The sequence below is a fragment of the Oncorhynchus gorbuscha genome, linkage group LG16 (genome assembly GCF_021184085.1).
Source record: "Oncorhynchus gorbuscha isolate QuinsamMale2020 ecotype Even-year linkage group LG16, OgorEven_v1.0, whole genome shotgun sequence".
NCBI classification, from domain to species: Eukaryota; Metazoa; Chordata; class Actinopteri; order Salmoniformes; family Salmonidae; genus Oncorhynchus; species Oncorhynchus gorbuscha.
The window spans coordinates 70,550,247-70,567,803 of record NC_060188.1 but is presented as its reverse complement, the minus strand read 5'-3'; the positions used below and the strand labels follow the sequence as shown (position 1 = coordinate 70,567,803).

General features: G+C 39.6%; 1 protein-coding gene across 2 annotated transcripts in view; it reads left to right on the top strand.

Moving 5' to 3' along the window:
- LOC123999910 (oligophrenin-1-like) overlaps positions 1–17,557 on the top strand; it is a 52,065-nt gene that overhangs the window by 14,008 nt on the left and 20,500 nt on the right. For both annotated transcript variants that reach the window (XM_046305941.1, XM_046305940.1), the window contains exons 2-4: positions 4,988–5,083; positions 9,517–9,578; positions 16,883–16,954. In XM_046305941.1, coding sequence (XP_046161897.1) covers positions 4,988–5,083; positions 9,517–9,578; positions 16,883–16,954 — 230 coding nt within the window. The remainder of the gene's footprint in view (positions 1–4,987; positions 5,084–9,516; positions 9,579–16,882; positions 16,955–17,557) is intronic.

The following is a 17,557-nucleotide window of genomic DNA, read 5'->3' as shown; positions in this document are numbered from 1 at the left end:
AAGTGCAGCATCTAGTTGCTCCTCATTACACACCAAAGACCAGCAAATGTTCTTTACATCATCAACATATGAATCACTACAAAATATATTGTATGACCCCTTTATACACTATATTATGCCCAGCCTTTAGTACTTTGGTTTTCCTAGATATGGCTATTATATTGTAATCACTACAATGGATTTGGATACTGCTTTAAAGCAAATTTCTGCAGCATTAGTAAAGATGTTATCAATACATGTTGATTTAATTGCTGTGGTGTTTGTAAATACCCTGGTATGTTCACTGACAACTTGAACCAGGTTGCATGCACTGATTACAGCTTGAAGTTTTCTTGAGTGGACGGCTTGATGATATTCAGTCAATATTTAAATCACCCAGAATATATACTTTGCATTTCACACACATTATCCAGACAGGCTGCCCCAGGTGGTGAAGGTAGGAAACAGCATCTCCACTTTGCTGATCCTGAACACTGGGGCCCCACAAGGGTGTGTGCTCAGCCCCCTCCTGTACTCCCTGTTCCCCCTGACTGGGTGACCATGCACGCCTCCAACTCAATCGTCAAGTTTTCAGATGACAACAGTAGTAGGCTTAATTAGCAACAAAGACGAGACGGCCTACAGGGAGGAGTTGATGGCACTCGGAGTGTGGTGTTAGGAAAACAACCTCTCACTCAACGTCAACAAAACAAAGGAGCTGATCGTGGACGTGTGGAAACAGCAGAGTGAGGACCCCCCTATCCACATCGAAGGGGCAGCAGTGGAGAAGGTGGAACGTTTTAAGTTCCTCTGTGTACACATCACAGACAACTGAAATGGTCACTCCACACAGACAGTGTGGTGAAGGCGGAACAGCGCCTCTTCAACCTCTAGGAGGCTGAAGAAATTTGGCTTGTCACCTAAAACCCTCAAACTTTTTATAGATTCACAATTGAGAGCATCCTGTCGGATTGAATCACCGTCTGTTACTGCAACTATACCTCCCACAACCGCATGGCTCTGTTCCGAGGGCGGGGTGGTCTGCACAACGCATCACCGGGGACAAACTACCTGCCCTGCAGGACACCTAAAACACCCGATGTCACTGGAAGGCCAAAACAATAATCGACAACAACCATGAGCCACTGCCTGTTCACCCTGCTACTGTCCAGAAGGCGAGGTCAGTACAGGTGCATCGAAGCTGGGACAGAGAAACTGAAAAATAGCGTCTATCTCAAGGCCATCAGACTGATAAACAGCCATCACTAACACAGAGGCTGCTGCTTACATACAGACTTGAAATCATTGGCCGCTTTTTAATAAATGGATCACTAGTCATTTTAATAATGTCACTTTTATTGTTTACATATCTTGCATTACTCATCTCATTTATATATATATATATATACATACATACATACATGCATGCATGCATGCATACATACATACATACATACATACATACATACATACATACATACATACATACATACATACATACATACATACATACATACATACATACATACATACATACATACATACATACATACATACATACATACATACATACATACATACATACATACATACATACATACATACACCTCTTTAAGGAATACCTAGGATAGGATAAAGTAATCCTTCTCACCCCCCCCCCCCCTTAAAAGATTTAGATGCACTATTGTAAAGTGGCTGTTCCACTGGATGTCATAAGGTGAATGCACCAATTTGTAAGTCGCTCTGGATAAGAGCGTCTGCTAAATGACTTAAATGTAAATGTAATACATACATACATATACACACACACACACACAATGGGGAGAACAAGTATTTGTTACACTGCCGATTTTTGCAGGTATTGCTACTTACAAAGCATGTAGAGGTCTGTAATTTTTTATCATAGGTACACTTCAACTGTGAGGGGCGGAATCTAAAACAAAAATCCAGAAAATCACATTGTATGATTTTTAAGTAATTCATTTTATTGCAAATGAATTACTGGATTTTTTTCCTTCTAATTTTGTCTGTCATAGTTTAAGTGTACCTATGATGAAAATTACAGGCCTCATCTTTTTAAGTAGGAGAACTTGCACAATTGGTGGCTGACAATACTTTTTTGTCCCACTGTATATATACTTATACTTAGATGTTTGTCTATTTGGTAGTTGTTGTGCAATTGTTAGATTACATTACGTTAGGAACTAGAAGCACAAGCATTTTGCTACACTCGCAATAACATCTGCTAACCATGTGTATGTGACCAATAGAATTTTGATTTGATACTGACTGTTAGCACTTGGTGGTCTATAACAGCTTCCCACAAGAATGGGCTTTAGGTGAGGTAGATGAGCCTGTAGCCATATTACTTCAACATTATTTAACATTAGAAAGTCTCTATACTTTACTTAAATGTGGTTCTTTATATAGACCGCAACATCGCCCCAGTTGGCATTTCTGTCTTTTCGGTAAATGTTATGACCATGTATTGCTACTAGAGTTCGACCGATTATGATTTTTCAACGCCTATGCCGATTTTATCGGAGGACCAAAAAAGCCGATACCGATTAATCGGCCATTTTTTAAAATGTGTAATAATGACAATTACAACAATACTGCATGAACACTTATTTTAACTTAATATAATACATCAGTAAAATCAATTTAGCCTCAAATAAATAATGAAACTTTTTTTTTTCTTTTTACCCCTTTTTCTCCCCAATTTTGTGGTATCCAATTGTTGTAGTAGCTACTATCTTGTCTCATCACAACAACTCCCGTACGGGCTCGGGAGAGACGAAGGTTGAAAGTCATGTGTCCTCCGATACACAACCCAACCAAGCCGCACTGCTTCTTAACACAGCGCGCATCCAACCCGGAAGCCAGCAGCACCAATATGTCAGAGGAAACACCGTGCACTGCGCCCGGCCCGCCACAGGAGTCGCTGGTGCGCGATGAGACAAGGACATCTCTACCGACCAAGCCCTCCCTAACCCGGACGAAGCTAGGCCAATTGTGCGTCGCCCCACGGACCTCCCGGTTGCGGCCGGTTACAACAGAGCCTGGGCGCGAACCCAGGGACTCTGACAGCGCCCTTAACCACTGCGCCACCCCTAATGAAACATGTTCAATTTGGTTTAAATAATGCAAAAACAAAGTGTTGGAGAAGAAAGTCATATGTGCCAATATGTGCCATGTAAAAAAGCTAACGTTTAAGTTCCTTGCACAGAATATGAGAACATGTGAAAGTTGGTGGTTCCTTTTAACATGAGACTTCAATATTCCAAGGAAAGAGGTTTTAGGTTGTAGTTAATATAGTATTTATAGGACTATTTCTCTCTATACCATTTGTATTTCATATACCTTTGACTATTGGATGTTTTTTATAGGCACTTTAGTATTGCCAGTGTGACAGTATAGCTTCCGTCCCTCTCCTCACCCTTACCTGTGCTTGAACCAGGAACACATCGAAGCAGTGTTACCCATCGCTCCATAAATGCCGCGGCCTTTGCAGCGCAAGGGGAATAACTACTCCAAATCTGAAAGCGAGTGACGTTTGAAACCCAGCTAACTAGCTAGCCATTTCACATTGGTTACACCAGTCATTAGGCTGATAGGCTTGATGTCATAAACAGCGCTGTGCTTGCGAAGAGCTGCTGGCAAAACGCACAAGTGCTGTTTGAATGAACGATTACGGGCCTGTTGCTGCTCAGTCAGACTGCTCTATCAAATCAGACTTAATTATAACATTAACACACAGAAATACGAGCCTTTGGTCAAACAAGGGCACTGCGTTCATCCACCTCTGGCCTGCTCGCCTCCCTACCACTGAGGAAGTACAGTTCCCGCTCAGCCCAGTCAAAACTGTTCGCTGCTCTGGCCCCCCCAATGGTGGAACAAACTCCCTCACGACGCCAGGACAGCGGAGTCAATCACCACCTTCCGGAGACACCTGAAACCCCACCTCTTCAAGGAATACCTAGGATAGGATAAGTAATCCTTCTCACCCCCCCCCCCCCCCTTTAAGATTTAGATGCACTATTGTAAAGTGACTGTTCTACTGGATGTCATAAGGTGAATGCACCAATTTGTAAGTCGCTCTGGATAAGAGCGTCTGCTAAATGACTTAAATGTAAATGTAATATGGTCGAATCCGGAAACGATCATTTCGAAAACAAAACGTTTATTATTTCAGTGAAATACGGAACCGTTCGGTATTTTATCTAATGGGTGGCATCCCTAAGTCGAAATAATATATAATATAATAATATATGCCATTTAGCAGACGCTTTTATCCAAAGCGACTTACAGTCATGTGTGCATAAATTCTACGTATGGGTGGTCCCGGGGATCGAACCCACTACCCTGGCGTTACAAGCGCCATGCTCTACCAACTGAGCTACAGAAGGACCACATTGTTACATTGCACAACCTTCAATGTTATGTCATAATTATGTAAAATTCTGGTAAATTAGTTCGCAATGAGCCAGGCAGCCCAAACTGTTGCATATACCCTGACTCTGCGTGCAATGAAAGCAAGAGAAATGACACAATTTCACCTGGTTAATATTGCTGCTAAACTGGATTAGTAGTTATAACTACAATATGAATGTCATCTGTTACAAGCAAGTTATTGAGTTCATGTACCTTGTTTCTTAGCCCATATTAACATTTGCAGCCTATTTTTAGCACTTCTGGGTTGCTTGATTGTTTTTAATACTTTACTGTGAAGCTTATCAGAAGTCGACTTGATTGTGCAGCTCACCCTGCACAAAGTGATCTTCCTACTAGGGCACACCGCCTCAGTGCTAACAGTGTAACTCTGGTTCATGGGCTCATGATTACTTCATCCAATAGCTGTAGGATTAACATACACATTTAAGCCCAATATTTGGCAATCATCAAAATAACAATCAGTTTCATTTATAAATTCCTAATACATCCACTATTTTTGTTACCAAATTATGTAGATTGTGTTGATAATATGCTATGTTTTTTTTTAATTAAGGTTATTCTGTGGCAGTTCATAAGTTCTCCCAGACACTCAACGTGTTCCAGTTCGACTTCATTGGTGATTCCCTGACAGATGACGAGATTAATATTGGTAAGTTCATATAGGGATGTGATGTCACACAAACGCTTACCTCATTGGTCAACCTAAGACCATATGGGAATAATATCTTAGTGTGGGGTGGAAAGCAGGCAATACATTACCTTGTATGCAGTAAAAATCATATTGTGGGAGCACCTCCTCAAAGAGTATGAATTAGGTTGCTTGAGATGGTGTGAATCCGAAGCAACCTGCCTACACATAGTTTGAAGGACATTGTACAATGGTTGGGTCTAACCCTGAATGCTGATTGGTTAAAAATGCATTCCTCAAATTGCCACCGGCTGAAGCTATGACATTAAATAGTCCTATTTACTCTGTTCCTTCTGACTACACAATCCACCGTCTCATCTCAGTCAAGAAATGTATAAGCTTGATATCGACTTTAAAAAGCATGTAGACATGATCTCAGTCAGTCGTTTACATACACCTTAGCCAAAAACATTCTTAGGTCAGTTAGGATCACTATTTAAAAAATGTGAAATGTCAGAATAATAGTAGCGAGAATTATTTATTTGAGCTTTTCTTTCTTTCATTACATTCCCAGTGGGTCAGAAGTTTACATACACTTAGTTAGTATTTGCTAGCATTGCCTTTAAATTGTAACCTTCCACAAGCTTCCCACTATAAGTTGGGTGAATTTTGGCTCATTCCTCCTGACAGAACTGGTGTAACGGAGTCAGGTTTGTAGCCCTCCTTGCGTGCACACGCTTTTTCAGTTCTGCCCACAATTTTTCTATAGGATTGAGGTCAGGGCTCTATGATGGCCACTCCAATACCTTGACTTTGTTGTCCCTAAGACATTTTGCAACAACTTTGGAAGTATACTTGGGGTCATTGTCCATTTGGAAGACCTATTTGCTACCAAGCTTTAAGCTTTAACTTCCTGACTGATGTCTTAGATGTTGCTTCAATATATCCACATAATTTTCCTACCTCATGATGACATATATTTTGTTAAGTGCACCAGTGTCATGTCCTGACCATAGAAAGCCTTTATTTTCTATGGTGGAGTAGGTCTGGGGGGGTGTTCTAGTTTATTATTTCTATGTGTAGTCTAGTTTTTCTATTTCTATGTTAGCATTGAAGATGAATGCACCAATTTGTAAGTCGCTCTGGATAAGAGCGTCTGCTAAATGACTTAAATGTAATGTAAATGAAACGTGGCTGGGTCTTTCAGCATGACAATGATCCCAAACACACCGCCCGGGCAACAAAGGAGTGACTTCGTAAGAAGCATTTCAAGGTCCTGGAGTGGCCTAGCCAGGCTCCAGATCTCAACCCCATAGAAAATCTTTGGAGGGAGTTGAAAGTCTGTGTTGCCCAGCAACAGCCCCAAAACATCACCGCTCTAGAGGAGATCTGCATGGAGGAATGGGCCACAATACCAGCAAACAGTGTGTGAAAACCTTGTGAAGACTTACAGAAAGCGTTTGACCTCTGTCATTGCCAACAAACGGTATATAACAAAGTATTGATAAAATTTTGTTATTGACCAAATACTTATTTTCCACCATAATTTGCAAATAAAAAAATACAAAATCCAATGTGATTTTCTGGAGAAACAAATTCTCCAAACGAATGGAACATCAATAGGCTCCACATTCGCTCCGAGCTATGCTAACCTTTTTTGAATAACATTTTGTTAATAATGAAAACTAAAATCTATTTTTGAATAAAGTCCTGAAGTGGTATCGATATATTGATGACATATTTTGCATATGGGAAGGAACTGAAAAAGTGCTGTCAGATTTTATGGCACTACTCAATGACATTGTGTGACACTCAACATGTTCATTACCTCTATGTGGATTGAGAAATCAAATGGAACCCAGTTTTACAACTCTGTATAGAAGAGAAACGGACAAACTCTATTACAGGGGGACAGCTTCCACCCTGAGCCATTAAAAAGAGGTCTTCCAAGAAGCCAATTTTTCAGCCCGCCGTATATGCCACTCCACAGAGGATTATCTAGAAAAAGCAGTGGAGATGCGCATTAGGTTTCTAAGAGTCTATTCGCCACAATGCGTGGATGAAGCTCTTAATTTTGCATTGGGATAAACACAAGATGAACTGTTACAAAAAAAGACCCACTAAAGAACACTCCGTAATATTCACAACCACATACTTTGAATTCGCAAAATGTGGGAGATGTGGTCAAGAAACACTGGCATATTTTAGCATCGGACCCAGCTTTGCCGGCTGAATTTAAAAATCCACCACTTATTGTGTATAGGAGAGGTCTCAAGTTATGCGATAAATTGGTTCATGCCAACTGCTAGCCACAAAAAATCAGCCAGGCTCTTTTATGCCCTCTACCAAATGGTAGCTGTAAATGCAGAGGATGCGCACAGTGCAACAATATGAAGTGTGAATATTTCTGCCAACCACACACAGGAAAATGTTTCCAAATAAATGGCATTATTACGTGTTCCACCACCTATGTTCACATTATTATAGGCCCATGTGGGCTCTGCTTACATCGGTAAAACCTCCCGCTCTCTCAAGCAGAGAATTGGTGAACATAAAAGTTCAATCAGGAGAAACGACAGGGATTATCCAGTCGCAGTACATTTTAAAGACCTAAATCATGACATTTCTACCTTTAAAAAAAATATATTAAATATTTTTTGGCATAGAGAAAGTTAAGATATCAGACGGGGGAGGTGATATTACTAATACTCTGAGTAAAAGAGAATGTTTTTGGATTTTCACCCTCCAGACATTATTTCCTAATGTACTTAATGATGAAATGCCTATGTATGAACATGAATTATGTGCCTGTTTAATATCTTATTTACACACTTTTGTAATATTTATGAAATGCATATTGTTATATGTGGTAGCACCTTTGCTACCTTTGCCTCCAACCCCTTTCGACGTGTGGAACGGATGTGGGGCTAGGTCTACATAAGGGTGCTAATTTCAGAAAATTCACCAAAGCTCTGACTAAGGCCATGAGGCCGATACATAAACATGGTTACCTTCAAGGAAACACGTGCCTTCATCATTGCTTTGCACAAAAAGGGCATCACAGGCACGGATATTGCTGCCAGTAAGATTGCACCTAAATCAACCACTTATCGGATCATCAAGAACTTCAAGGAGAGTGGTTCAATTGTTGTGAAGGAGACTTCAGGGTGCCAAAGAAAGTCCAGCAAGCGCCAGGACCGTCTCCTAAAGTTGATTCAGCTGCGGGATCGGGGCACCACCAGTACAGAGCTTGCTCAGGAATGGCAGCAGGCAGGTGTGAGTGCATCTGCATGCGCAGTGAGGTGAAGACTGAGGATGGCCTGGTGTCAAGAATGGCAGCAAAGAAGCCACTTCTCTCCAGGGAAAACATCAGGGACAGACTGATATTATGCAAAAGGTACAGGGATCGGACTGCTGAGGACTGGGGTAAAGTAATTTTCTCTGAATCCCCTTTCTGGTTGTTTAGGGCATCCGGAAAAAAGCTTGTCCGGAGAAGACAAGGTGAGCACTACCATCAGTCCTGTGCCATGCCAACAGTAAAGCATCCTGAGACCATTCATATGTGGGGTTGCTTCTCAGCCAAGGGAGTGGGCTCACTCACAAATTTGCCTAAGAACACAGACATGAATAAATAATGGTACCAACACATCCTCCGAGAGCAACTTCTCCCAACCATCCAGGAACAGTTTGGTGATTAACTATGCCATTTCCAGCATGATGGAGCACCTTGCCATAAAGCGAAAGTAATAACTAAATGGCTTGGGGAACAAAACATAGATATTTTGGGTCCATTGCCAGGAAACTCCCCAGACTTTAATCCCATTGAGGATTTGTGGTCAATCCTCAAGAGGCGGGTGGACAAACAAAAACCCACAAATTCTGATAAACTCCAAGCATTGATTATGCAGGAATGGACTCTCATCAGTCAGGATGTGGCCTAGAAGTTAATTTACAGCATGCTAGGGCGGTTTGCAGAGGTCTTGGAAAAGAAGGGTCAACACTGCAAATATTGACTCTTTGCATCAACTTCATGTAATTGTCAATAAAAGGCTTTGACACTTATGAAATGCTTGTAATTATACTTCAGTTTTCCATAGCAACATCTGACAAAAATATCTAAAGACACTGGGGCAGCAGACTTTGTGAAAATGAGTATTTGTCATTCTCAAAACTTTTGGCCACGACTATGATTTTTGAGTTTAATCTGTATAGTCCGCCTCATTAATTTACCCCCTAGCATTGAGTCTGTGTAGCAACAGATGTATTGATGTTTCTCAATGTTTCAGTGTAATTTACTTCATGGAATTAGGATGTGAAACCTATTTTCATGTTATGGCACACAATCTTATGCTATCCTGTATTGATTTCACATCCTCCCCTGTACAGTGCCATGAGCTTAATTTTTGCTCAATTATCTCACTGAACATGGATAACATATTTATTTTTGTCCACAGCGGAATCTTTCCAAGAGTTTGCTGGTCTCCTACAGGAAGTGGAGGATGACCGGATGATGCTGGTGGGTTATCAGCAGCACTTCTTTTAGAAGTGGCTTTCTGTGCCCAGATTTTCAAAAGATATCTGACCGGATTCTGACAATCAGTTAGGATTAAATGATAGAATTGGGATTTTCAAGACTGTAAAATTAGATTCTTATCCTCCATATAGGGATAAGAATTTGGTAATCCAATCTGAATTTTAATCAGGATTGTATGTCATTTTTGCTTTTTTCATAACTCAAAAGGTAGTGATTAGGATTGTTTTGATGCTAAAAAATAAGGATTATCTTGATCCCACTGAAATGGATTTAAAAAGTTGAATGACACTACAACCAATACATTTCAAGGTATCTATAGGTTTAAAGAATTTTCTTACATCTGAAAACCAAAGGGTCATTATGTTGAATTGATCACAGTATACAGTACCAGTCAGAATTTTGGACACACCTACTCATTCAAGGGTCTTCCTTTATTTTTACTATTTTCTACATTGTAGAATAATAGGGAAGACATCAGCACTATGAAATAACCCATATGGAATCATGTAGTAACCAAAAATGGTGTGAAATAAATCAAAATATATTTGAGATTCTTCAAAATAGCCACCCGTTGCCTTGATGACAGCATTGCACATTCTTGGCATTCTCTCAACCAGCTTTACCTGGAATGTTTTTCCAACCGTTTTGAGAGTTCCCACATATACTGAACACTAGTATACAGCTTTTCCTTCACTCTGCGGTCCAACTCATCCCAAACCATCTCAATTTGGTTGAGGTCGGGTGATTGTGGAGGCCAGGTCATAAGATGCATCACTCTCCTTCTTGGTCAAATAGCCCTTACATAGCCTGGAGGTGTGTTGTCATTGTCCTGTTGAAGAACAAATGATAGTCCCACTAAGTGCAAACCAGATGGGATGGCGTATCGCTGTAGAATGCTATGGCAGCCGTGCTGGTTAAGTGTGCCTTGAATTCAAAATAAGTCAATGACTGTGTCACCAGCAAAGCACCATCACACCACTACCTCCATGCTTCACGGTGGGAACCACACATGCAGAGATCATCCGTTCACCTACTCCATGTTTCACAAAGACACTGGTTGGAACCAAAAATCTCAAATTTGGACTCATCAGACCAAAGCACAGATTTACACCAGTCTAATGTCCATTGTTTGTTTCTTGGCCCAAGCAAGAATCTTCTTCTTATTGGTGTCATTTAGTAGGGGTTTCTTTGAAGCAATTCAACCATGTTGATGTTGGGATGTCTGTTACATGAACTCGGAAGCATTTTTTTTTCGGTTGCAATCTGAGGTGCAGTTAACTCTAATGAACTTATCTTCTGCAGCAGAGGTAACTCTGGGTCTTCCTTTCCTGTGGCGGTCCTCATGAGAGCCAGTTTCATCTTAGCCCTTGATGTTTTCTGCGACAGCACTTGAAGAAACTTTCAAAGTTCTTGACATTTTCCAGATTGACTGACCTTCATGTCTTAAAGTAATGGACTGTCATTTTCTCCTTGCTTATTTGAGCTGTTCTTGCCATAATATGGACTTGGTCTTTTACCTAATAGGTTTATCTTCTGTATACTACCCCTACCTTGTCACAACACAACTGATTGAGAAGGAAAGAAATTCCACAAATGAACTTTTAACAAGGCACACCTGTTGATTGAAATGCGTTCCAGGTGACTACATCATGAAGCTGGTTGAGAGAATGCCAAGAAAGTGCAAGGCTGTCATCAAGGCAACGGGTGGCTACTTTGAAGAATCTCAAATATAAAATATATTTTGATTTAACAAGTTGTTTTGGGGGGGGTTACTAAATGATTCAATGTGTGTTATTTCATAATTTATGTCTTCACTAATATTCCTCAATGTAGAAAATTGTAAAAATAAAGAAAAACCTTTGCATGAGTAGTTGTCCAGACTTTTGACTGGTACTGTCGGTATGTGTGCAGTTATATTGAGGTGTCAAATAGATGCATCTACTTATTTATAAGTGATATGCAGGCAGGCTCTATTTTAATCTACAGTGCATTTGGAAAGTATTCAGACCCTTCATTTTTTCCACATTTTAGAATAAGGCGTTACAGCCTTAATCTAAAATGTATTAAACAACATTTTCCTCCATCTACAAACAATACCTCATAGGGACAAAGCAAAAATATTTTTGTAATTTTGGGGGGGCAGATTTATTACAAATAAACATACCTAATGTAAATAAGCATTCACATCTTTTGCTATGAGACTTGAATTTGAGCTCAGGTTTATCCTGTTTCCATTGATCATTCTTTGTTTCTACAACTTTTTTCTCCCTCCCCCACTTGCGCCAAATACAGCAGTACAGTTTTTTAAAAGTAAAAAATAGGTATTAGGTGAACAATAAATAAGTAAAAAGAAAAACAATAAAAAATCAAACAGTGAAATAACAGTAGCGAGGCTATATACAGGCACTGCTTAGTCGGGCAAATTGAGGTTGCATGTACATGTAGGTATTGTTAAAGTGACTGCATATATGATAAACAGAGTAGCAGCAGTGTAAAAGAGGGGGAGGGGGACACAATGCAAATGGTCCAGAAGTAGCACAACCTGTCCACTGGCAAGGTGTAGGACTTTTCAAAGCACTGAAAATCTGGATTCTGTGATCTTGATATCTCAATCAGAATGATCCTGCCTGATTTGTTTTTTTCTTTAAAAAAAAAACTTTTTTAAATTACTTAACGGCCAAATTGATCTGATCCTGGATTGCAAAAAAAGAGGATTACAGAATCTGGATCTTTCTGATCCAGATTAAAAAGTAGTGAAGATCTGGGCCCCGGAGTGAACTCTAGTCTTTTGCTTTGTGCTATTGAAGTCATGTCATGACACTGCATTCAGCGTGCAGTGAAAAGCAGCAGATCCTGTTATACTGGGCTTTCTGGATGCTTTAAGGATGTTTTTAAACAGTTGCTCTCTGATTACAGCTTATGCTCTTTTTGAGGGGAAGAAGAGCAACACCTGCTGGAGTGCAAGAGATCTCTCTGTTTATTTGTTTGATTTCTAGGCTTATAGTTGCTGGTTTCCCCTTTTCACACATTCTTATCATAACTCACCTTGTGTGTTTAATGTAATGCATGAATGTTTTTGCCAAATGGTCAAATAAAATTATATTTGTTACATGCGCTGAATACATCGGGTGTAAATGTTCGTGAAATGCAGGCTTACGAGCCCTTCCCAACGATGCCGAGTTAAAAAATTTGTTTAGTTATTAAATAGGAGTAAAATACATAAGCCAGATCAATGTGCAGGGGTATGGGGTGTTTGAGGAAGATATGTACATGAAGGCAGGCTAAAGTGACTAGGCATCAGGATAGATAATACGAGTAAAATAAAGAACTGAGTACCAGCAGCATATGATGAGTGTAAAACTGTGTGTTGTCATTGTGTGGGTTTGGTGTGTGTATACAGTGCATTCGGAAAGGATTAAGACCACCCCTTCCCTATTTCTACATTTTGTTACGTTACAGCCTTATTCTAAAATGGATGAAATGAAAAGAAAAAAAAATCTACACACACTACCTCGTAATGACAGCAAAAAACGGGTTTAGACAGTTTGCCAATTGTGGTAGAGAGCGGTGCATTTGCCATGCAAAGTGATAATACAGCCAATCAAGATGCTCTCGATGTTGCAGCTGTAGAACTTTTTGAGGATCCGAGGGCCCATCCCAAATCGTTTCAGCCAGAACATATAGTGCCCTCTGTAATTATTGGGACAATTAGTCATTTTTTATTATTCTGACTCTGCAGGAGTACACTTTATTATTTGAAATGATGTAATGACTATGAAGTTAGTGTGGATGGTCAGCTTGTAATTTTAGTTATTTTCATCCATATCGGATGAACCGTTTAGAAATTACAGCACGTTTTGTACATAGTCCCCCCCCCCCCCCATTTTAGGGGACCAAAAGTAATGGGACAAATTCACTTGTGTAATAAAATGCTCAAGTTTTTATTTGGTTCCATATTCCTAGTATGCAATGGTTACATCAAGCTTACGACTCTACAAACTAGTTGGATGCGTCTTTGGCTATGCCGGATTAAGTGATATGACATGCTATTCTATAAAATAATTAATATTACCTGATTAAGCTAATCAGGTAGATAATTAACTAGAAAGTTGGGGCACCACAAAATAATGTTTATAGAACTGTTATCTTCCGAATAAACTCTTAAATTCTTGGTGCACCCATCCCGTTAGCGGGATCATTTTTGTCAACATCCGATGAATTGCAGAGCGCCAAATTAAATTACTAAAAATATTTAATTTTCATGAAATCACAAGTGCAATATAGCAAAACACAGCTTAGCTTGTTGTTAATCCACCTGGCATGTCAGATTTCAAAAAAGCTTTTCGGCAAAAGCAAACCAAGCGTTTATGTAAGGACATCTCTCTCAGCAGACAAAACATTACAAACCGCTAGCAGCAAAGTAGATTGGTCACGAAAGTCAAAGCAATAAAATGAATCGCTTACCTTTGATGCTCTCCGGATGTTTGCACTCACGAGACTCCCAGTTACACAATAAATGTTCCTTTAGTTCCATAAAGATTATTTTTATATCCAAAATAACTCCATTTGGTTGGCCCGTTATGTTCAGAAATCCACAAGCTCGAGCGGTCACGACGGGGCAGACATTCCAAATTTTATCCGTAAAGTTCATAGAAACATGTCAAACGTTTTTATAATCAATCCTCAGGTTGTTTTTACAATAAATAATATTTCAACCAGACCGTAGCTTTTTCAATAGGAGAGAGAGAAAATGTCTGCTCCAAGCTGCTCGTGCATGCAGAACTCTGCTGGCACCCAGCCATCCACTGACGCGATGTGATCTTTCTTGCTAATTTTTTCAGAAAAAAAGACAAACTATATCTAAAGACTGTTCAGACCATGTGGAAGCCATAGGGAAAGGAATCTGGTTGCTATCCCTTTTAAATGGAGTGAAGGCATGCAATGGAACAGGGAGCTTTCAAAATAAAGGATCTTCCTCTTTGGATTTTCCTCAGGTTTTCACCTTCAGTTCTGATATACTCACAGACAATATTTTGACAGTTTTGGAAACTTTCGAGTGTTTTCAATCCTAATCTGACAATTGTATGCATATTCTAGTTTCTGGGCCTGAGAAATAGGCTTTTTAATTTGGGGACGTTTTTCATCCAAACATCAAAATACTGCCCCCTACACTCAACAGGTTAAAGACCAAGTAAACTTTTACATTAGCAGTCAATATTTAATCGTCACCTTGGTTAGTCTCATCTGAAAGTGGTAAATTCTTGGTTATCTTCTTGGACCCTGGCTAACAAGTTGAATCAGCAACACAACATTTGGTTTAATTTATTTACTAAATACCTAACTAATCTCATAGAATTACATATACACTGAATGGATTACATTGATTACAAATTATGTCATAAAGAGAACATCACTGGTGGACGGAGCCGACATGACGGCTAGTTACTCAAAGGAAAGGGGGTTGGGTTTGAGTGGCAGAGCGGGAAAACTGAGTAACAAAGGGAGAAGCTATGCTATCTTAAATACAGTATTTTATGCATTATAAATTACCGCCCATTTGAAAAAGGAGAATGCAATAAATATTTACTCTGAGCTGCGCTTCGGTAGATTGGTCGTAGATCGTAAGCCGGTTGTCCAGCATGCATCTCTCGTCCTCTGAAGACTGTCTAGTGGTGAACTGGAGCGTGGTAGAATGGATACTCTGTCTGTCCTCTCCTAGCCCACGCTTACAGCTGCGGGTGCTAACGCAACGGCGGCTAGGAGGTATCACTTCTTTAGTGAATAAGAGTTCAAAGTTCATACCAAGTTGCCATGCTATATTCTGGCTGGTATAGTTGCAATTCATCCTTCCGGCATGTAGGTCGTCAACTTCACATTGAAATGCGATGCTAATTTCATTAGGTTCTCTCAGGTTGGCTTAGTTCTGTAGGTGGTCTTTGTCCTTTCAATGTGGGGATCTCAAGTCCACACGTCCCTGGAACAGCTTATCTTTTAACGTAGGACTGTCGCCCTAATGTCCTCATAACAGAAAGTTACATTATCGTCAAGGGCTTTATATAGGAGGGGAGAGAAGGGCTTGTTTCATAGTTTATAACCAATGTCTGTTCACATGGGCAGGGACACGGAGTTGAGCTCTATGACAAACTGTTTTCTCATTAAGAAGCTAAATTACATTTAATCTTTACACAAATAGTTTCATATTTAAACATTTTAAATTGCACAACGATTCCATGTGAATCTGAAAACTATAATTTGTAGACTTTCCAAGATACATTTTATGTCGTCCTATCATCAGTAATACTATCTCAGACGCCAACTGATCTGGCATCATATTAAATTAGTACCAATGCATATTTTCAGCTGGTTGGATTACCGAAATATGGTTCCTTTCCCCCCACCTTCTGATGTTCCCAGACTCTCTATGTTTAACAAAGGCTTTTCAAGAGTCCTTCTGTGGAGTCAAGAGAGGGCGGGGGTCATAAACCTCACCCACAGGCCAATGTCATGGCGGATGCATTTTCTGTTTGTTTTGGTTGTGTTTCAGATTATTTTGTGACCAATATAAATGAATGATAAATAATGTATTGTGTTATATTGAGTCCATTTTATTGTAAATGACAATACGTATCTAAATACTTCTACATTAATATGCATGCTACCATGATTACGGATAGTCCTGAATGTATCGTGAATGTTGAGTGAGATGGTTAGATGCACAAATATCATATCCCTCTTATGGTAAAGGTGAGGGGTTGGCATGTCTTGGGGTTATGATATTTGTGCGTCTAACTTTTTCACTCATCATTCACGATACATTCAGGACTATCTGTAATCATGGTAGAATCCACATTAATGTATAAGTGTTTTATTTACAATAAAAGTGAATCCAAAATTACACTACATTATTTACCATTTTAATTATACTGGGAACAAAATCATCTGAAATGTAAATGGCAAATGCATCCAAGTTTGTTGGTGTAATCATTGCATGCTAGGAATATGGAACCAAATACTAAACGTTCCACAACTTTAATACACAAGTGAATTTGTCCCATATTTTTGGTGCCCTGAAATGTCTAAACGGTTCGCCGATATGGATGGAAATACCCTCAAATGAAAACTGACAGTCTGCAGTTTAACTTCCATAGTCATTGTTTGATTTCAAATACAAACCTTTGGAGTATAGAGCCGAAAGAATAAAGTAATGCATCACTTTCCCAATAATTACGGACAGCACTGTAAATATGTCATGCAATTTTTTTATAATACTTTTTTCCCTGGTTCAGGTTCAGAATGCTTGTGATCTGCTTATCAAGCCACTGGAGAAGTTTCGCAAGGAGCAAATAGGAGTGACAAAAGTGAGTTCATATAAAGCTTTTTATTCATTTATTTAGGGTGATGGATACTTCAGTATGTACATTTTACAATTATGGGTTGTTGGATTGGATTGTTGAGTATACTCACTTTCTATTAGACATTCCTGAGCTGAGGCAGCACTCTTTCCTTCTAACAAGTGTGTGCACTTGATGGGAGAAAATAGGATCAAAGTTTTGGCAGTACATATAAACCATTCTCATGTGTCGCTGAGATGGCACCCTCCAGATTTGCTTGCTGTGAAAATTTAGTGGGAAGCTCACCATGACACCAACCTTATTCAGGAAGGCATTCAGTCAAACTAAATGTATCTCTTTTGTATACTTACCCAGTGCCACCATAAACTGCCCCAGTTGATCAACGTTAAACTTTTTTACCATTGCAAAGACTGTTCAAATGTACTATGAATGCTTTGAATGCTTATGCTGCAATGCTTATGCTGCAATGGTTGACTGAATTGCGCCTTTAGATTGTGACTAAGTCAGATGGGGTGTAGAAACACCACTAGTGTTGTACTGCACACTAAACATGTGGAAAGTTCAGTGGAAAATGTATAATCACTAAGCCAAAGCTAAATAAATCAACTG